Genomic DNA, 23,271 nt, shown 5'->3' on the forward strand with positions numbered 1-23,271 from the left:
CTGATGTTATTTTAAAAAATAATTATTATTATTTCAATAGAGTAGCTGGGATCATAGATGTCTTAAATTATTAACAGAATAGTATAAACTCAATCCAAGTGTTTAAGCAGGGATGGCTTTGAGCAAAGAGTTGGAAAGGGCTTAACACAAAAATCAGACTTGATGCTTATAACCTCATTTTAAAGATGAGGAAACCAAGGTTCAAAAGTTAGACAGTAAGGACAGTAAGGATAGTAAGGTATGATAGTATGATACCATAGTAAGGAGTAGAACCAGGATTCTTAACCTGTGTCCAAGTTCAGTGTTTTGTCATGTCATTCTATCAGGCACAGTTCTAGAGTGCTCCAGTCCAAGCTAATCACTAAGGACTAATTATCAACTTACTTTGTGCCATCCATTGTCTTAGGAGGTGGGGATGCCAAAACAAAAATGAAACTAGATCTGCCCTCAAGAAGCCTACGTTACTTGCTAGTAAAGTCAGTTATTCTCCCTTTAAGATATTTTTGTTGTTGAGTCATTTTTCAGTTGTGTCAGACTCCTTGAGATCCCACTTGGGGTTTTCTTAGCAAAGATACTAGAGTGATTTGCTGTTTCCTTCTTATGTCATTTTCCAGAGGGGGAAACTGAGGCAAGGAAGGTTAAGTGGCTTGCCCAAAGTCACATAGCTAGGAAGTATAAGAGGCCAGATTTTGAACTTGGAAAGATAGTTTTCCTGACCCCAAGCCTGGCATTCTATATTATGCCACCTAGTTGCCCCTCCATAAGACTGGCATGTACTTACTATTTTCCTTACATAATCATCTTAATGTAGGGTATGGGAGAGTTTTGTTTTTGTTGTATCTTTGATTTCAGAGTGAGGAACTCCCAGTTTAAAATTCCTACCATATAAGTGCTTGTCAGTAGAGTCTTAGGAAGCTGCCTGGGCACTAAGGGGTTAAGTGACTGGCTTAACATCATGCATCTAGCACATATTAAGCAGGACTTCAAACCAGGTCTTCCTGATTCTAAGGCCAGATCTCTATCCACTACGCCAACCTGCCTCTCATGGAAGATCTATGGAACTGAAATAGAAGACTCATTCAGTCTAATCTCAATTTGTTCAATTGTACAATCTTTAAGAGTTGAATGGTAGAGCTTTACTGAGTTGATGACAATAAGTCTATCTAGGTTAGCATTAAAACCTCTAGGACCATCCACAAACCAGACAGCATCTCATGCTGCTGAAACAGAAGTCCTACATTAGATACTCCAGTCTGAAAATCAGATTTGATGAGGGGCTTGGGGGCAGAATGGGCATTGGCACTACCAGAATTATCATTTAATATCACTAAATCAAAATGGAAGCAAAAGCAGATGACAATAAAGCCCTAAGTCAAGTCCATATATAGTAAATAATGGTGGGGCATTGACTAAGTAAATTAATCAAATCCTTCCTAGTCCCATTTAAAGTAATAACTTGGAACCTTAACCAGATGACTTTACTTAAAATCAATTAACTATAGGTTTTAGACTATGCGTGAAAAGTTCTTGGAAATGGGGCAATGTTTCACAGGAATGACATTTGGAGAAGTTGAAGAAACTTGGTCACACCCTAAGGGTCCATCTGTAAAATTTCATGCTAGTTGAGAACTGGAACTCAGATTCCTCGAAGACTTGAAGAAGCTGAGTTTGTTCCAGGTAAACATCCTGAGGGGGCTACTTAGGAGGAGAGGAAAGTGAGTATAGATTGCTTCCATTTCTGTCCCCTCTGTTCCACTTCACCTTCTGGGACCAAGAATAACTTTTCCAACTTTGAAGGGTTTGGGATTTTTCCTACTGGTATCTCTCAATCAATTGATAGCAGTGTCTACATTAGGAGCCAAGGGAAGACTGGATGTAGATTCATGGTACCACAAGATGCCCAGCAAAAAAGCTACACTGTGGAAGAATTGGAAGAAATGGAAGAATTTCATGAGTACCTGATAAAGAGATAAAAAGGATTTCTAGCAACAAGGAGTTGAGAGTTGCCTCTTTACCATATATGCTTCCTATAATGGTAAGCCCACTTTCATCTGTGCTCTGTACGTGCTAATGAGAGAGGGTGTAACAAACATTTTCTTTGGGGGATATTTTGTAACAACTATACTCTGCTAGTAGATAATACCCTTTTCTAAAAGTTATTTCAGGCTGGCTGACTAGATTGATCTTCAACTGATAATCTTGAGAAAAAGCACATTGATGGGGGCTTATGAGATATATAATATTAGAAAATACAACCCATTAACCAACCTCTCATGGGTACGCCAAGGATGCTTAAGTTTTGGAACCAGATTCATCAATTTAAGAAGGACCTGGGATGGTAGCTCTAGAGCAACAAGGATTATATCTAACTTAGATGATAGTCATAAGAGAATACAAAAAATAACTTTTTTCTTTAATTGACTGATGTAAAGAAAAGGCATCCACAAGTTTTTTAAAAAATTATTCCCAAGATAGGTAAAATTTTATTAATAAATTTCCATAAAAGGACATTAAAATGTGCTTAATTTTCTACTGTGAGTTCTTTAGCTAGATAAGAAAGAATGAATTATAAAACCCCAAAGATCCTAGGAACTTCTACAAGCTGACCCCCAGTTTGAACGAATATACAAAAAATTCCTGCTCCTCTGGTGGTTTTAAATACTGGCAACAGGGCAAACATTTTCTTTCATCCATTCCTCTAGATCACTAAGGTTGCTATAATTATACTTCTGACAAGAGGCAAAACAAATTACAAAAATAATGAAACATTTCACTGTCATTAAAGATTAACTATGAGCTCACTAATCAACTGCTGAAAATACCCATACATAATGCAAGAGACAGATTGGTCATCGCAGATTGTTCGCTGAAGTAGGGGTGATGCAGAAGCCAGAATAAAAAAAAATCACAATGGAGCTGAACAAGACTGCGTTAGAAGAAAAAAAATATCACCAGGGCTTTTTCAAGGTCAGTTGACTAAGGCTGGATGAAAGTGCAGAATGTCTCAAACACCCTGAAAGAAAAAAGAAAAGGGAAGAAAATTACCTCAAGCAGCAAAAGAAATTCACTCATTGTGGTCCAAGGTGAAGGGAGACCCTCAAAAGAAAGGGGGCGGTTTGAAATCTTCCCTATTACTTCATCAGGTTTAAATGATTATTTTTAATTATGTACAGTACCAGTGAAAGTATTTAATTTTCTAGTGTGGCTGCATTTGATTCAGCCAATAGTCTATCAGCAGACATATTAATATCTTGTTGAGTGACACGTAGCATGCTGTGCTCTCAGAGATAGTTAAACATGGTTCATAAATAACAGTGTGCCCACACAAATACTGTTGTCCAATTGCACAGTTATAGTGAAGACTTTGGCACACTCAGCACAGAGCAGCGCAATTTAAATGAAAATACTGTCTGACTAAGTTAGACTGTAATAATTAGGTATTTTGTTTAAATAATATCAGAAGGAGGGAATATTCTGAAATTTATTGGGCAGATTTTTTTTTTTTTTTTGGTCTTTGAAAATTGTACCAGGTGAGGTTTAGGTCCAGCACCTAAAAATAGAGGGATGATCTTACATGATCTTTTAACCCCTTCCTTCTCCCCTTGTACTCTAGAGGAATGAAGGCAGAAAGCTCAACTGAAATGTTTGCCCAGTTTCTACTGTGTGTAAGGTTATGTATGGGCTGCTGTTACTAGAACTTGACCTTGAACCGACCATGAACTTAATAAGCTGAGTACAATAAAGGTAATAAGACAAACATGCAAGTAATTTTTGGTCAGGGGTTTGGACCTGTGATTTTATTTGCAGGGAATTCCTGGTAAAAGAGAATTCCATATCCGAGCACACAGGTAACTGGACTGCAGCTTACAGTGGGACAAGGGAAAAAATTAAGTGCTTCACAAATATTATCTGGGTTGATCCTTACAGCAACTCTGGGGAGTAGGTAGAATTATAATACCCATTTTACAGATGAGGAAATTGAGACAGAGAGGAAGGGATTGGCCCAGGGTCACATAGTTAGAAAGTGTCTCAGGTCACCTGACACCTGCTCTACTCCCTATGCTGCTTTTATCTTATAGTCTTAGATTGTTAGGAATAGGAGAAGTGACCTATCCACAGTCACTCAGCTGATATATGGACAACTAGGTGGCAAAGTGGACAGAGTGGTGGGCCCGGAGTTGGGAAGACCTGAGTTCAAATCCTACCTCAGACTTTTACTAGTTGTGTGACTCTGAGCAAGCCACATAACCTCCACCTGCCTCAGTTTTCTCATCTGCAAAATGGGAATTATAAGCAGTCCCTCCTTCCAGGGTGGTTGTAAGGATCAAATGAAAATAATTGTAAAGCACTTGGCACAGAGCCTGGCACATAGTAAACACTATATAAATGTTAGCTATCATCATTAATTATTTCAGAGACAGGAAGTAAACTATCCATGTCTCCCTGGCTACAAGGCCAGTGTTTTCACAGAAGGACCACAGTATCTGAGATCCAGAGTTGGAAGGGACCTTTCCTGGCCAATGTTCTCATTTTACATTGAGGAAACTCAGACACAGATAGATGGAGTGATTTGCCCATTTTGCTAGTGAGTATTTGATGCAGGAGTATGAACCCAGATTTCCTGACTCCAAGGTGAGCATTCTCTTCCCAGCATGTCATATAGTCTTTAAAATAAACACCAAGTACAATATAAGTTGTGGCATGTTCCTAAGAAGGGTACAAAAGGATATGATAATTAAAAGTAAAGAGAGATCACTTCTGGTTGAGGAAATCTGGGAGGGCTTCCTGGAGGAAGGATACATCTAAGTTTGGAGGATGGGTAGAATTCTGAGAGCCAGAGGGATGAGAAAAGGTAGTGACACTTAATTACCTGCATGTAGCCCATGTCCTCCAAATAGACAAAGTTCTTTAAGGAGGGGAAGTAGGTCTTATGGTCGTATTTATTCTATTTTTACTTTATCTTGGGTGGCTAGGTAGGAGTACCCAACCTGAAATCAGGAAGACTCTCCCCAAGTTCAAATCTGGCCTCAGATACTTACTAGCTGTGTGATCCTGGACAAGTCACTTAACCCTGTTTGCCTCAGTTTCCTCATCTATAAAATGAGCTAGAGAGGGAAATGGCACACCATTCCAGTATCTCTGCCAAGAAAACCTCAAATGGGGTCATGAAGAGTTGGACACAACTGAACAACAAAACTTATTTCTCCACTAGACCCTAGAACAGCATCCTACATATAACAAACGCAAGGCATTTGTGTTGAATGAATGAAATTTCATATTTAATTATACGCATTTTCAAATATCTCATGTAATGGGGGGGAAAGTGGAGCTTGAAAATTAGCTTTGGATTCTGTGCTATTTTTAAAGCTTAAAAATATTCACCAACCTGGAGATTAGTGTACCACTAAGATGAGTCATTGTGAAATAAATTAATTGGCATGAGAATGGAGGGTAGGGAAGGATTCCTTTTACACAGCTAATAAAATGTATCTTAACTGCTGTTGGATTTGGGTTTTAAATCATTGTCATTCAGCAACAGTGAATAGAAAGTCTCAGCAATTTTTCTCCTGACATCACCACAGGAAGGAGTGACCTTCATTTGGATTTCCTGGGGTTATAGATCTAAATGCTCTACAAAATAGTCTCACTTTTTATTTACTTTTCATTACTCACCATAATAATAGTGCAGTGATAGATAGCATAAAAAAACCCACAAGTTAAGCTGCTTTTCTACCATTTGACGAGCTTTACCATCTAAGTACTAAAAGAAGAATGGGAACCGAGTTTGGTGAAACGTACACAAGAATCAGAGGAACACAAACAGAGCTAGAAAAAAAATCACAAATGTCATTAAGCTAAAATCATAAATGTCATTAAGCTCAACTTCGTCATGTTATAGGTAATAAAAGTAAGACCCAGAGAATGAAGTGATTTCTTCAAGATCTGAGATCTTGACTGAGAAAGGACTTGAATCCAGTCCTCTTACCATCATACTGCCTTCTGACTACCTTAAAACACCCTGACTGATGTCATAGACAAGGGTTTCTGGTCTATTATTTTTTTAAAAGCAAATCAACAAGCATTTAATAAGTATCCATTATGTGTTAGGGATACAGAGATTAAAAATAATTCTGCCTACACCAAAAAAATACACAAAACTGAACCATCAAGGACATGAATTTTAATGCTATACCTAGTCATTTGCTTCCATGATCCAGTAATGCATCTAGCCTTGACAGAGGGGATCTTCTATAACTGTTGCTTCTTGTTAGCATCTTTTTTTTTTTTTTTTTTTTGCAAAGTAGCCTCCCTGGATTTCTATTGCACCTTTCCTACGAATGCTGGAATCACTCATTCCTCACAGGTTCCCCCTGGTGACACAAATAGACCTTTTGTCCCATTTTAGCATAGATGAAAACAAAACTCTTGGCTAAGATGGCAGAGAGTGTGGTGAATGGAGACTCCAAACTCATGGTTCTTCTGGATGAACTGCCTTTCTTGGCAATCTCAGACAACCCTAAATATTCCTTGATGTCCCCCCTTGAAACTAGGAGGTAGTTCTCTAAGAGGACCAATGATAGCAGGAGAGCAATGTGTTCACTTGCAAGAGAATTGGATTTAAGTGAGGCAGGGCTGTGGGAAGTCAACAGCCTTACTCTCTCCTCCAGAGTCTTTGGGATTCAGCGGCAAGACATAGGTCAATATGACTGTCTACGGCCCCAGATCCACTGGGAGACCTTGGCCTTTTTCCTAGGTCCAAATTTGTCTGAGGCAATACCCATTCAGTAGTTAAGGGCTAGGTGTGTAGGGGTGTGTGTGTGTGTGTGTGTGTATGTGTGCGCACGTGTGTGTGTGCGTACATGTGCGTGGGTGCGTGCGTATGCGTGGGTGCATGTGTGTGTTCATCCTTCGTTGCCGTTGTTTTCATCAGAAAAAATGACATGACTTGCACTTGACTTTGTTTTGAGTGAGGGGGTGCTGTGCAGGTCACCAGCCTCACTTCTCTCCAGAGCCATCTGAATCCACTCACCAGATATTCATCAGGATGACTGGAGATGACCCAGGATGAGGCAATTGGGGTTAAGTGACTTGCCCAAGGTCACTCAGCTACTGAGTATCAAGTGTCTGAGGCAAGATTTGAACTCAGGTCCTCTTAACTCCTGCACTGGTGCTCTTAAAGGTTAGGTAAGAAATGAGGCAAAAGATGGCCTAGTTTGCCTTCATAAAGGTATCAGTCTGGGAAGGAAGACCCTCAGGGTTTCTAACCAAAACAGAAACAAGTGCTATTTACATTCACTGAGCCACCAAAACTAAAGAATAAGCATGAGAGACCTGTTATTGACCAATCAGCAAGAGCCAGGGTGATTTGGGTTTAAAAGGCATAGTCAAGTAGCTCCATTGGAATCCCAATAGGCTTCGTCAAAGCCTAGTTTCTCATATATTACAAGGAACTTAGCCTGAAAAGGCACTGCATGCTGGACCATCTCCAGTGGTCCTGATCCATATCTGCCACTGGATTCAGATGGCTCTGTAGGAGAAAGTGAGGCTGGTGACTTTGCACAGACCTCCCTCACTTCAATACAATTCACTTGCTCGTCATGGTATCACCTCCCTGACATCATGGTCCTCTTCAAGAATGAAGGAAAAATACCAGCAAAATGAAAACTACAGGAGACAAAAGGGAGAACTGTTCCAGTTTAAAAACGATGCTCTAATAAATAAGGAAGAAAAAAACTGTAACCCCCAAACCTAGGAAGAAGGTAGAAAATACAAGATAACAAAGAGAATCGCTTCCTGCTTTCTCTTTCTTGACCAATCCAAAGGTCACAAGGATGTATAACATGTGACAGTCTCTCCAGGTATATATGGCTTTTTGCGCTAGGACACACAAATACCTTGTAAAACATAAAAGCTTCTTCTGCTTACACCTGAATTTTCCCTAAATCAGCAGACTTTTAACATAATCAATAAATGCAGAAGACCCATTCTCATTCTCCAAGATCTCATTCACCTCTAATAGATAAAGCTATCTCAAAACAATGACTTTCCTCCTTCAAATATTCATTTAAAGTTGATTTTTCTCTTGATTTTCCCAGTTCATCTAAACTTGCAGTAACTTTATAATCCCCCATCCTCTTTGCAGATTTCTATTTCCTCAGTACTATCCTTTGAGCAAATATCTTTGTTAACTTAGGGGTTCACTTAAATTTTCAGAGCCAATCCAAGTTTGAGCCCACATGCGAGGTACTAACCAGATTCACTTCCACTACCAAGCCTTACTGAGGCTTCAGTACCTTCATTCCTCCTGCTACTTATATGTGAAAATTACTTTATGACAAAGACTCCAGGACTTTTCTTTCCTGACATATTTGAGAACATTTTTTTTAAAGTTGCACATTGTAGGAGATTTCTGAAGAGCAGTTTATTGTAAAAAAAAGAAAAATAGAATAACTATTCCCTCCAATGTTCATTTTCCCTGAAAGACTGTGCTTCTGGATTATTCAATTTAGCCAGCTATCTTTGGATGAAAATCTGAAAGATCCTGTAAAAAGTTCATTTATTTTCGTTTCAGGTCTGGACGCTGGGTGATAGAAAAAAAAAAAGAATCCTGTATTCAAGACAATCAAGCTGAAATTGAAGGGCAAGTGTCATTTTCATTTTGATAAGCCAGAGCTGAAAACAGGCCCTTTTATCCCTCCTCTTCTCCCTCAGAAGCTATAGTGGAATTTACAGTAATCACACTTCACACTGGCTGACTGCCCATCATAGAATGCTGAGTGAGTAATATATGGGGAGAAGGCTACATTTTTTAAAATAAATTCTCATTGTTTTAACTCAACTCTGAAAGATGATTTTTTTGGGGGTGGGGGGACAGGGAAGAGTAAAAAGAAACTCACCCAGCCTTTACCACAATTCATATTTCCAAAGCCTCCAAATTGGTGGAGGCCACTTGGTTGACTTTTGCCTTGTATCCGGTCCAGAAAAGCATTATTTACCCTTAAAAACAATGAAAAATGCAAGTTAGTGGAAAGCCTGCTGCAGGATTGGGAGATTTTTGAAAACCTAATGTGCTATGTGAACTGACTGTACAGATTGCTTTTTTCCCCCCAGCTTAGGAGAAATCTGTGGCAACCTTTTTCCACATAAACCATCCTGACATGCTGATAACAGACCCAAGTACTGGAACTGGTGCCAAACTTGGCTCGGAGCACCAAGGCACAAATGCTGAGTTTTACACTCCAGCCAGCTTGTGGCATCCCCACCCCCAATTCCAATGCAGCAATAATACTGCAGAGACAGCTACATCCCCCACCCCTGGAGGACACTGCATTGCCAAGTGGGAACCCCAGGGTTGTCCGAGGACAGGAGGCAACAGATGGGGTCATCCTTGGTTTTGGCAGAGACCAAAAGTTGGAAAGATGGTGGAAACTGAACTGAGAAATCCTCAACAGAACAACTTCTGGGGGAGCAGGTGAGGGGCAGGAGAGGATCTCAGTACAGTGACAGAGAGAGACATTCCTCCTTTGGCCCCAAATCAGCAGTGCCTTCAGAAGTGGTCTCCAAGGAGAAGGGCTCTGATGAGAGACAGGAAAGGGGACCAAAAGAAAGGAGAGGAGAAAGTTAGGAACGGTTGTAGAACAAAGAAGACATCAGCTTTCCCAACTGTTTCGCCCTAGACTGTGAGACATTTCAGAACTTAAAGCCAGTATCACCTTATGCCTTACTGAAATAATGCATGGGATGGAGGGAATGAAAGCAGTATGCAGGATCTTAATATGCTTTAGCACAATCCTCTGTAATAGGATGCTTTTAATTGATACAAGACAGTGAGGTGGGCAAAGCATATAGAATTCTGGATTTGATGTTAAGAAGACCTGAATTTGAACTCTGCCTCAGACACTAGTTTTGTGATCTTGGGCATTTCACTTAACTTGTGTGTGTCAGTTTCCTCATTTGAAAAATAGATATAATAACAGCACTTACCTATCCCCACAAATGAGATAACATACCAAAGTGCTTTGCAAACTTCAAAGTGTTATATAAATGCAAGTTATTGTTATTATTTTAATATTATATATAAATTATGTATAATAAGTATAATTATTAAGTTATTGTTCTTATTATTAAGATGAGACCCTCAACTCAGTTGCTGGAAATGGAATAATTCTGTGATATGACTTGACCATCAAGATAGTAGGATTTTGTCATCTTAAATGCATAGGGTTATCATAAAGCTGAGGTATTTCATCCCAAAACTTCAAAAGGCAATTTTTTCTTTTGAAAAGCTACTAGTTCATTTATAAAAGTTGTTTTTATCAAAAAGTCTAACTTTAGTAAATTTTATTTCCTTGATTGCAAAAGAAATTTTATTTTTTAAAAAAACTAAGTACATGATGGAAACATCATCTTCAAAGCATTCCTCTGAGTGTGGTCAGAATTTTTATGAGCAACTATTTGATAGTCATTTTGAGTTCTCGTAATTATTGGAGACCTTCTGAAGGAAGTTTATGTTAGTTACCATTTTGTTCAAAGTACCATAGTAATTCCCAAAAGAAAATGATATGGGCTATTTCTGGATTATAGCTTTATAGCCAAGTAAAAATAAGGAAGGGAGAAAGGGGAAGGGATGCTGAGTTTTTAAAAGGCATTTTTAAATAGGGATCTGATGATACAAAAGCCTTGGGGGAAAAATCAATAAAGGGAACCAGTCATCAGCATCATTCTCAAACAAGTAAGGAAGGAAGGCACCTGGGAGGTGGAACATAGGATTTAAAGTCAGGAAAATCTGAGTTTGAATCCAGCCTCAGAAACTTATTAGTTGTGTGACCTTGAGCAAGTCAACCAACCTCTGTCAGTTTCAGTTCCCCCATCTCTAAAATGGGGATAATAATAGCACCTAAATCAATACCGTTATTGTGAGGTTCAAATAGGATAACAAAATGCAAAGTGCTTTGCAAACTTTATGGATTACCTATGCATATAAAGATATATAAACATTTATATATAATATATGAATATAGATACATATCTAAAGATAAAAACATAAAAATTGACATATGTATGCATATTTGTATTATATATGTCTATGTATACTGTATAAATACACACATAGAAATATATATATATATGTACAAACATATATATATATATGTCAATTCTTTTAAGTGAAAAGTTTGTCAAAGTGGATGCCAATGCAGTTGCCGCAATGAAGATTTGGGAGCTTTGAGTCAAATGACTTTATGGTGACTGAGTCAGTGGGTCATTTTTCAGAGAACCAAAGGCCTTGCTGAAGAAGACCTGATTTTGATTAGAGCTGTGCTGACCACTTCCTGGACCATAGTTCATTTGCAAATGGTTCTTTTCTCTCTGGATTATATCGATCTATTCATAGGTTTCTGATGTTCCATGACACTGTGGTGACTTGGATTCTTAGTATTAGAAAACTACACTTTTAGGACCTCCTAAAACTCATTAACACTTCAGTAAGCACAATTTAGCTAAAATGGTCAATATTTATGTAATTTTTCATAATCCATCCTCCCTCTCCCAAAGGAAAGGAGTAGCATTATGATATAAGTATAAGGTAATACTAATTTGACATAAGGAATGTCAAAAGGGACAATTACAGAGAAGTCTAGGACGATGTCTATGAACAGAGATAGAATAAAGTAACTTGAACCAGAAGGATAGTTTACATAAAAAATACTAACTTAAGAACTCTGGTCAACACAATGACCAATCATGATTCCAGAGGGTTGATGATACAGTATGATCCTCTTGACACAGAGAGGCACTGCACTCTAGGTGCAGATATAAACATATTTTGAACATTGCCAATGAAGGAATTTGTTTTGCTTGACTACATATTCATGTTATAAGGGCATCATTTTTCTTTTTCCATTGGGAGGGAGAGCAAGGGAGAGAGAGAAAATAGATTTTTGTTCACTGAAAAAAGTACAAGTAAAAATAATAAAATTCAAATACCTCCCTTAGAAAGTCGGACCTGTCAAAAGAGGAGGTGGGAGAAGGAGAAATCGAGTTCACTTCTATAACACACCAGAGGAGTACTTCAATGGAGATTTCAATAGTGTTCAAAAATATATAAGCACAATCATAGTTCACAATGGTTTCCTAATTTTTTAATATAGTTGAGTAAAAAAAATATCCTTTGAGTACTTTCAAAGATTTAGGAAATTAATAGATTTTTACCTTGGTCCCTTATTTGGTTCCATCTGAGTCCCTAGTCCTTGCTCAGTCTTTTCTCTTTGGAACTTGTACTCTACTCCCTCTAAATCACAGTGTCACAGGATGTCAAGCTCAGGTGTCAGATGAGCTCATTATGGAATTCACTCTAAAAGGGTTTGGAGAACCCCCTGGAGGTCTCTATCCTGGAACTTGGGTCTAAGGTTTCTTCCATATGAGCCTCTAACAGGGAGACAGCAACTGTCCTTTTTGACTCTAATAAAAATTATACCCCAGGAGAAAACCTCTCTTGGGTCCTGCCCAGATACACTGCATCCAGCTCTTGGTCTTACAATAAAGAGTGGAGACGTGGCAATTTCTTAAGCTCCAGTAATGAGGTCCAGTGGCATGAAACATGTTTTAATGACAGGATCAGCTGTTTAGAAAACCAGTGGCTGGGTTTGTTAGTCTGGGGGATTTCTTTATGGATTAAATTTGGATGTAGGATTTAATTATAACCAGTCCAAAGAGAAGAATGAAGGGGGCAGAGCAGTCCACTCTCAGACCCACTAAACAGAGTATTCAACAGCACAGAAAATGAATTAAAAAAACCAAAGCCTAGGTTACCAAAATATACAGATGCACATTCCTACCACTGATTAGACATTTCTTTTCTTTTTTTTAAAGGTGCCCCTTTGAAAGCCAAGTCCATAGAAATGGAGCCTGCCTACTAAAAGCTTGACCACTTTCTCTAAGGAGCTTAAAAACCCCTCAGGCGCAATCCAATTAATCCTCAGAACATCCAGGAGAAATATAGGAAACTGGGATATAAGGAATACAATAATGGGTTTCCCAATAGAAAATCCTTTTGCAAGAAAATGAAATATAGCTAGGAGAAAGTTGATTGAGCTGATGAGATATGTCCAGTTTGAGGTTAAAAGGCAGTCCATTGCATTGGCCTGTCTCATGAATAAAGTAAGAGGACATTGGTGCCAGTATGGCAACGTTCACTTATCCTTACCTTTATCATTCGTTTTCACATTTAAGAGGCCTGTAAGTCTCATAGAAAGAATATGAGAATCCAGTTCTAATGATAATCACAACTGATACAAAGCATTTTACATAATACTGTCTCATTTGATCTTCAGAACAACTCTAAAATAATCCAGATATTGTACCATTTTACAGATGGCAAAACTGAGGCTGACAGAAGATAAGTGATTTGCCCATAGTCACACAGCTACTAAAAACTTGCAGGGTTCCTAAAATCCCAAAGAAACAGGATTTTAACTCACTTTGCTGCCTCATTGTCCAGTGCACAAAACATTACATCGTGTTGCCTCATAGTGCTGTCAATAGCTACACAAAAAGCTCATTTAGCAGCTCTTGAAATTTCCACTGGTAAAATTGAACCAGACCCCATTCTTCCCTTTCTCCACCTTCTTCATTTCAGTGATAAAGATCTTCCCCACCCATTAATGGGTTTGCCCATTAAGGGGCCCTTGATTTGGAGTGACTTTTTTTGTAGAAAGTCTCACACCTTTTGTTAATTTCTAATGAGGCAGTGGTTCTCAAGGGCTGTGATGCCCTCTGACTCTGAAGAGTGTATAAATACTCTGAGGTGAGGTTTTGTTTTGGGGCTTACTCACTGGAAGTATTTGTTTGGCCAGATGAGATGCTGGCCAGCCCCTAAGGAGTCCCTGGCTTTGAAAACTCAGGTGTTGGTGCTTCTCTCTTTGGTACTATTACTATGTATGCATGGTCAGACAGTTGGACATGTCTGTTGATCTGTGATGTATGTATTGTTTGTGTTCAGACAGTTGGAAACCCTATCTGTTGATCTTTGTTTCTCTGAAGTTCAGGGTGCTGACTTTTTCCCCTGAACTAAGGGAATGATATATGTGCTTGAGTTAAGTAGACTGTTGACCCCTCAAAAGTTGCTTTCCTTTTGGAAAAGCCTATCTAAGAACCTGTACAGCAGGCCCTCCTGTGTATGTTGGGGTCCTTGCTGATACAAGTGACAATAAGGCAGTTAATGAGATAAGGAATTCCAAGACTTGCCACTCATTAGTCTCTTTCTGGAAACAGTCACTCTTTCCAACCATGAAAGCCACATTCAGTCCATCAGGATCTACTTCATGCTATAGAAGAAAGTGTCAAAAGTGCTCCAGAAAGTGTGTGTTCGTCCTTCGTTGCCGAAGAAGACCATGCCATCAGAGAAATGATGACATGACTTGCACTTAACTTTGTTTTGAGTGAGGGAGGGCTGTGCAGGTCACCAGCCTCACTTCTCCTCCAGAGCCATCTGAATCCAGTGACCAGATATTCATCAGGATGACTGGAGATGACCCAGGATGAAGCAATTGGGGTTAAGTGACTTGCCTAAGGTCACACAGCTAGTGAGTGTCAAGTGTCTGAGGTGAGGTATGAACTCAGGTCCTCCTGACTCCTGCACTGGTGCTGTATCCACTGCACCACCTAGCTGCCCCACTCCAGAAAGTGACCCTGTATTTAAGCAGAGAACACTTCCAAAGAATACCATTTGGTCATGAGGTGAGGTGATTTGTCTGGGCACCAGGGTTTTGTGGCGAAATAATTAAATCAGGCCAAGTGATAATATTTAACAAACCTAGAATAAAGTATGCATTTCTCTCTTTTATTTTCTTTTTAAAAGTATACTTTTTTAAAATGCTTCTCTGCAATTTCACTGGTTTAGGTAAGTCCCAGTGAGTCAACTTCATCTACCAATGAAGACCAACACCTGCTCTGCAAATTACAATCTTAAGACATAAGTAATTTGTTGCCTGAGTCACTGAGAAGTTAAAAGACTTGCCCAGGTCACTTAGTCAGTATATGTCTCAGGCAGAAATTGAACCCAGGTCTTCTTAACCCCAAGGTCAATTCTCCATCCACTACAATACACACATTGTGCCTCTAAAAACTGATGGCATATCTACTTCATAAGAAATAAGAAAAAACAACTTATTGTAATTTGAGATGTACACTTAGTCTTTTTTCTTGGTCTTTGTCAAAGTTGGAATGAGCGGGCTTTATTTATCATTGGAATTTGGAGGTCCCGGCTTCTGGGGATAAATCAATCATAGTGAAGTAGAATGTGTAACACAGTGGGGATTGCTATTTCCCAAAAGGCCTCATGAAGAGACAGTGTGTTATGAGAGATGGTGTTGCAGTGAAATATTACCTGGACGGACACACACACAGACACACAGACACACACACACACACACACACACACACACACACCACCCCTACCTCCAGGGTTCAGGCTACCAACCTTGGTAAACTGACTATGGCCCACGATCACAATAGCTCTGCAGATGGGTATTACTCACGCGCACACACACAAATCAATAAAGAAGAATATAAAAAGCCAAGACAAAATCCCCAAATGTGCTTCATCCTATTGTGCTCTTTTCCTAAAACATTAATAGCTAGTTAATTTTTGCGAGAAGGCCTGCTTTATTAGCCAGCTGTACCTCCTCTGTTCACGTCGGTGAGCTTCTGTTCTTCCTTCCTCCTGCCCCTGTCGTTTCAGTTCTAGTAATTCACTCTGGGAACAATAAAGTTGGGGGAGAAGAAAAAAACAAATAATGGTTTTTAATTAACATGGTTGTTCAGGAGACTACCAAATTAATTACATATTTAACCTTAAATGGTGCAGTATTTCATTTTAGAAACTTTTACTTACCTTTGGTTTCCGTGAGAAATTAGTTTCTTACATAATAAAGCAACAGCCAAAATAATTATGATTCAGTCAAAAAATAGCACCACTGTGCGACTTCCAAATGGGAGATCTAAAGCTAATGAGCACTGTCCAACAAAGCACAAAGATTCTAGATGCTTGGGCATGAGGTGCCATCTAAGTAGAAAGCAACATCTGCAGCCTAAACTGAAGTCACTTGTTTGTCATCTCAGAGAATGGTAATGTAAGGGATATACATCATCAGGTTTGTAGGGTCTGATGAACCTCTCCAGGTGTGACCCCAAATAACTTCACTCTGCATTTTTCTTTCACCTTTTTCCTGTTGAACTCACCAATGTTAGGCCAGATTTCATAGTACTGAATCAATGTGAGTAAAATATATTCCCTTCTGAAAATAAGGACTCACCTATTTCAGGTAAGATACTTCTTTCAGACAGACCTCAAGGCTCCCTGGAGAGGTAATTTGTTGCAAATACAGCAAAGCTTGACTAGACCTAAATTACTTGCTCCGGGCAGGCTGGTTGACTTCTTGGAAGCAGCAATTTATCTTAGAGAGGTGAACATTTAACTTCCAAGAGAAGTATTTCACTTCACTTATTCCACCCTAGAACTAGGTCTAAGACCTTATTAATCTCCACAGCAATTCTGTGAGGAAGACATTGAGCATTATCTCCATTTCATAAGGGGGAAGGATCCAGGAAATTATTTGGACAAAGTTGTATGCCAAATCAGTGACTTCTCTAGCTTCTCTTCTAGAATGAATGCTAAAGAGTCAAAAGATAAACATGACCTTGTATTCCAAAGGCACATGGGGTTCATTTGATGAAAGATATATATTTCTTCAAGAAATTCTAGAATAGGAAGAAAAAACAGACTACTCATGCTAAGGCAGAAAGAGAGTTCTACTGGTATCCTCTCAATGTCAAGAGAAATGGTGGGTTCCATCATGGTGGGTGGACTATCCCATGGCAACCTAATGGGACATAGCCAAGAGTCACATGGGATGGGCAGGCATAGATGCATGATTCTGAATCCTTTGAGGAAACTTCCAAATTGACAAGATCCTTGATCCAATGTATGTGTGTACACAAATTCCAATGAATTTAAAATCCATTGCTTAAAAGGCTAATCAACTATGAGAATAAAAAAATTTAAATCTTTCTTTCTACTGTACTATGCATGTTCTATCTCTACTCCAACAAAACTCCAAGTGATCAGATCAATACATTTAATCATTTACCTAGAACTAGGAATGACAGAGCCCCAGGAGAAGATGGGCAATTTATCTGTTTTGAAAAACTGGAATTCTAATAATATTACTGTACATTTATATTATGCTTAGTAGCTCTCAAAATACTTCCACAAACACAACATCCTTGATTTTTGTGATAGTTATGAAGTAAAGAAGCCAGGTACTGCCATCCCATATAAGGGGAGATGAGGAAATTTAAAAATTGAATCATTTATCCAAGGTCCCAGGGTTAGTATGAGTTGGACTAGACTCAAGAGGATTCTTAACCTCTTTGATTTCATGGATCCCCCTTTGGTAGTGTGGTGAAGCCTGTGGATTTCTTAACAGAATGCTTTGAAATACATAAAATAAAATATAAAGGATTTCAAAGGAAATCAATTATATTGAGAGAGTTAAACTTTTTTAAAAAATAAGTTTGGGAGAGGATACTGGAAAAATGGTGGTATAGGTCAGAAAATTTCAAGCTCTGAAGATTTTCCTCCACAAAAGAGAGAAAACAGCACCTCTTGGAAAACATAAAGCCATGAAAACAAATAAGAGTAGGGGCAGAATGGGGGGAAGGTCCCTCTTGGGACAATCAGAGAAGACCTGAAGAAAAATCCCAGGACTAGATTTCCTCTGGGTGAAGAGTAAACACCTCCAGGCTAGGGGCCACTTTAACAACCAGCAGTAAGTTCCTTAAAATAACAAGTGGCAAGCCCTGGGGCTGGCTGGTTTGAGAAGTTGCAAACCTGCCAAAGGAACTTTTACCCCCAGGACAGTGTGGGGAGTTGGGTGGCTGACCTGGGGAAGGCCTAGGGAAGCTCTGCTGAACAAGGAACCCTAGACCTGGCTGTGCTGCTGAGAGCAGTGGGATGAGAAGGAACCAGCACATGCCTGGTGAATGCAGAAGTAATGGGGCTGGGACTCTGCTGTGTGCACTTACAGAAGGCTAGAGGTCTTGGTTTGAGTTCAAGGTCAGAGGGGAGAGCTAAAGAGAATCAGAGGTCAGAGGGGAGAGCTAAAGAGAATCAGAGGCCAGAGGCACCATCTCCCATGCTCCAGGACTAGAGGTGATTATAAAAACTAAATTATTACCAAAAAACAAACAAACCCAAAATGCACAGGCAAGGGAGAAAGAATTTAACCACAGAGAGCTACTATGGGAATAAAGAAGACCGGGGCTCATCTTCAAAGGAGGAAACCGAAACAAAGAAATAGTTTTCTACCTCAAAAAGTAATGGTCACCAGCCCAAAGGAATTCACTGAAGAACTTAGAAAAGACTTTAAAAATCAAATGAGAGAAATTGAGGAAAAATTAAAAAGAAAAATAATACAAGAAAAACAAGAAGATTATGACAAGAAAGTCAACCAATTAGAAAAGGAGATCCAGAATCTTAAGGAAGAAAATGACTCCATGAAAATCAAAACTGGACAAAGGGAAGCCAGTGAAGCTGCAAGAGATGAAGAAATAAAAAAAATGAAATATAAAGAATGGAAGAAATAGAAAAGAATGTGAAACGTCTCATAAGAAAAACAATAGATCTGGAGAACTGATTCAGAAGAGAAAACATAAGAATAATTGGACTACCTGGAAGTTCTGATAAAAAAAGAATCTTGATACAATAATACAAAAAATAATTAAAGAAAATTATCCTGAAGCATTAGAACAACAGGGGAAAGTAGAAATAGAAAAAATTCACCAATAACCACCTGAAAGAGATCCAACAACAAAAACTCACAGGAATATTACAAATTCCAAAACCCCAAATCAGGGACAAAATATTATGTACAAAAAGAAATAAACCAATTTACATATGATGGTACCACAATTGGAATCACACAAGAACTAGCCAGCACTGGCAACACCAAAAGACTGCAGGTCTTAGAACGCTACACGTGTGTTTGTCCTTCGTTGCAAAGAAGACCACGCCATCAGAGAAATGATGACATGACTTGCACTTGAATTTGTTTTGAGTGAGGGAGGGCTGTGCAGGTCAGCAGTCTCACTTCTCCAGAGCCATCTGAATTTAGATATTCCTGAGGATGACTGGAGATGACCCAGGATGAGGCAACTGGGGTTAAGTGACTTGCCCAAGGTCACACAGCTAGTGGGTGTCAAGTGTCTGAGGTGAGATTTGAACTCAGGTCCTCCTGACTCCTGCACTGGTGCTCTATCCACTGCACCACCTAGCTGCCCCAGAACACTATATATCGAAGAGCAAAAGAACTGAGCCTCCTGCCAAAAATATTATATCCAGCAAAGCTAAGCATAATTTTGAATGGGAAAAAAATGGATATTTGACCAACTGTCAGATTTTCAGGACACCATTAAAAAAACAAACAGAAGATTTTACATACAAGAGCCAAGAGAAATGTAAGGTACATACCAATGACCAATTACAAGGGGCTCGATAAGGATAGAATGCTTACTTTTCAGGCATGGAAAATGCTAAACCTATGTCTAAGATTGTTACTAGTAATTAGGTAGCTTCTAAGAAAGACTGGAGTAAGACGTGAGTATGATATGACTTTAAAAGGTAAAGCCATTCAAAAACAGCTAAAAGAGTAATTATCTTATACAAATGAGATACAAGAGGAAGAACCAACACAGAGGACTTAGATAAGGAAAGGGGGTTGTTGTGGAAACTTACTTGCATCAGGAATGGGTTTAAGAGAGGAAAATACATATGCATCTTAAAGAGTATAAAAGTCTTCTAAATTAAAAAAGAAATAAAATTCTAAGGGGATAGGAAACAGGAGAGGATAAAGGAGGGATCTTTAGAAGGGAGGGTGAGGGAACAAGTCAAAGGGGTGTTCAAAAGGCTGTTTAGATTTAGGAAAATGGGAGGGTAAGGGGGGATTGCTGGAGTGGGGATAGGGTAAGTAAAAGGAGGATAGAGTAGAGGAGTTAGGAGAAAGGAAAAAAGAGATATGCACAAACATAAGATTAGGAATAGAATCTCTTAGGGAAAGTATATGTTTAAATATGTATATAATGTATGTGTGCATATATGTGTATACATGTGTGTATGTATATATATATATAAACATATCCATGCTCAGTTGCAGCCTTGGGGTTGTGGGTGGAGGGAAGAAGGGGGAAAAGAACAAACGAAAAAGAATATAGCAGAAAATAAAAGAAAACTTACAAAAAAGCAAAGAAAAGATGAACTTTCAACTTAATGCACAGTATTTAATATATAGGCTTTCTTGAAATAATGTTATTGCTATATGTTTTAAATCCTCTCCTATGTTCTGTGCACACGACATTTTTCTTTATTTTATATTTGAGTTTATAATGTTTCTTTTTCTTTTCTTAATATGTATTTAAATTTTAGTACTTATCTAAAATAAAAAAAAATTTAAAACAAAAATGACATCCTTAACCTATATAATACATTAAGAAAATTCAAAATTCAAAATTCTAGCAGCAGTTTAAAAAAAGTACACAGACTCCAGGTTAAGAGCCCCTAGACCATAAAGTGCCTAAAGCTTCCCATGAGGTCCCATGATATGGCAATATTATCTAACAGAAAGCCTGAGAGGTCATTCTGTCCAAGAGTGCTGGATTTGGAGTTGGATGACCTAAATTTCAATCCTGCTCTGTCACTTACTGTCTATATGACCTTGGGCAAGTCACTCACCTCTCTGTAAAATGAGGAGATGACCAGATGCACTCTTTGTGGAGAATTGGGGAGCCATGTTCAGGGATGCCACCATATCATTGCTGCACATCCTTGTTGTTTCAGGGCAAAGTAAACCTTTTGTTAATTGTTTGATAACTTCCAAGTGCCTCATTTTGTCCCAATACTGAACGTGAGCTAAGAGAGTGCTAGTCTTGGGCCCACCTCTAATTACAGGGAATGCCAAAACCAAATCCCTCCCCCCTAAAACTCTGAGACTGATATGATGATAATAGTATAAGGGTGAGGAAAAATATCTTTACCATAGTACAAAAAAACTAAAGCATCCTAAAATGCTATGACAGGAATTCAAATAAGAGCAAATGTAGCATATCATATTATCAGCAAATCATTAATTTAGAGCTGGAAGAGATTTTACAGGCTATCTAGTTCACCTGCTCCTCCCATTTTGCATATGAGAAAACAGATTCAGAAAGTGTGTCTCCCAAGGCTGCAGAAGGAGTAAGTAGCAGAGATCAGAGTTGAACTGAGGTCCAAATCCAGCTCGCTTTCCCTTGCAGTCATGAAATATAAGACTGAAAAGACAGGACTTTCTACCATAAAGCACCTTATGAGAACAGAGAGGGGAAGGGAGGAAGGGGCAGTGCACATTCCTAGTATTACAGAGACAAGAGGGCAGAGAGAGAATCGAGGAGGAAAACTAATGAGGTACCTCCATGCAGGACTCCACAGGGAAGAAGGGACAGAAAGCAAGACTGTATGCATGGATGCTCTCCAGATGATTATTCGATAACCAGAAAAGCGTTCTTGCTAGGAAAAGACTGGTTTTCTGTGGTACCCAAGAGCATGCCTGCAACAAATTAATCTGTCCTGCTACACTGATGGCTATTTCAGACAGCACTACGGCCATTCGCCCGATGAGCCGCGCCTACCAGAATCACACTGCTAACACATAGAGACAAGCAGCATCGATTTGGCCAGATGTTTAATAGGGTCCTTTGTTCAAAAGCTCAGGCTTAAAGGAGGGGAGGAAAAAAGTTAATGCCCTTTGGGCCAGGAGGAATCGTAAGCATAGGCATGTGAGGTGCCTGCAGTATTGTTAGAGGTTCTCTCTCAAGCACAAGGGAGGAACCCAGTAAAAAACTGTTAAAAGTTTAAATTGTTTCTATGGACACAATTCCATATCTTAGATAAGCTTCATGCAACTCACAACACTCAGGACAGTACTTTGTACAAAAGAGAAACAGAAGAGTTATATTACTTTTGAGATAATTCGGAGAAAAACATTTTAATTTGCAGCAAATATTGAATTCCATTTAAATATTCATTAATATTCTAATGTTTCGTTAGGTAGTGGGTGGGTGGTGAAAATACCAAAATAAAAAAGACATGTTTTTTGTCCTTACCAAGGTCCCATTCCATAAGTGGAAGGATACAACTCGTTTTTAAAAATTGCAATGCATATTTACAAAGCCTTATTGTCACAACATTACAGTAGAGCAGACAATTTGAGCACAGCATATTGGGGAAGGGTCTTTCTCCACTTTAGAGCAGGTGCAGATATCCTCTGACTGCTTCTGATCAACCACATGACCGTGACTATCCTTAATCAGCTGCTTAGCTGACCCTGAATATACTAAATTTCTGCCCTGAAGGTTTCCTCTTTCTGATGTCCTAGAGAGGTAAGGACATGAGAACTGTTGGGGAGGATACCCTTCCTTCCTCTGCTCCCATCAGGCTGCTCCAGCCTTGAACTCATAGTTTGCCTAGGGCAAACATATGTGTGGGATAGAGCTGCCTCATCTTTGTGTCTCCTTTCCTTTGGTACAGGACCTTATTAGATCCCGAAAGGGTCTCCCAAGCAGCTGGCTATTGACTACTGAAATAGCAACAGTAAAAGCAGAGGTGCAAGCAGAACGATCAAAGGAAAAGAGTCACCCACAGAGAGAGAAAGCACTGGAAGGAAGAGTCCACTTGGCACTTACAGGGACTTACTCAGTACAGTATATCGTAAAATAATTAGTGAGCAATCTTATTGCAAATGTCCCAACATGCCTGCAAATCAGAAACAATTTAAACTTTTAACAGTCAGAAACTTTTGCTGACTTCCTCTCACGCTTGAGAGAGAACATCTCACAACATTGAAGGTGCCTCAACTGACTAGTCATCCCATGATTCTTTATCACTTAGTTTTCCTTTTCTTAATGGGAATAAGACTGTTCCATTCCTAATTCATGTTTGTACTCTAAGTAGCATTTTACTTCCTCCTCCTTTTCTGAGGAAGACCCTCTAGACCAGAGCCCAAAATAAGGGTGTCCCTCAGGAATCTGAGAAGTGGATAAAAATGAAGCACCAAGCCTAGTTTCCCTATTGGCAAGGCAAGCAACCCCAAAGTAATGAACCTAGGGCAAATAGAAAGGACAGATAAAAGTTGGGGATTGGTAAAGATCATCAAGCCCTGTGGCTCCAGTTCAGAAGTTCTCAGC

The 23,271-nt window shown here is 39.1% G+C and overlaps 1 protein-coding gene across 4 annotated transcripts in view; it reads right to left on the reverse strand.

Moving 5' to 3' along the window:
* Positions 1-2,692: 2,692 nt before the first annotated feature.
* Positions 2,693-23,271, reverse strand: part of EPSTI1 (epithelial stromal interaction 1) — a 112,370-nt gene continuing 91,791 nt past the window's right edge. For all 4 annotated transcript variants that reach the window (XM_072617147.1, XM_072617148.1, XM_072617150.1 and 1 more), the window contains 3 exons: positions 15,681-15,754; positions 8,898-8,997; positions 2,693-3,013 (listed from right to left, as the gene is read on the reverse strand). In XM_072617147.1, coding sequence (XP_072473248.1) covers positions 3,005-3,013; positions 8,898-8,997; positions 15,681-15,754 — 183 coding nt within the window. In that variant the 3' untranslated portion in view covers positions 2,693-3,004. The remainder of the gene's footprint in view (positions 3,014-8,897; positions 8,998-15,680; positions 15,755-23,271) is intronic.

The sequence above is a fragment of the Notamacropus eugenii genome, chromosome 6 (genome assembly GCF_028372415.1).
Source record: "Notamacropus eugenii isolate mMacEug1 chromosome 6, mMacEug1.pri_v2, whole genome shotgun sequence".
Taxonomy (NCBI): Eukaryota; Metazoa; Chordata; class Mammalia; order Diprotodontia; family Macropodidae; genus Notamacropus; species Notamacropus eugenii.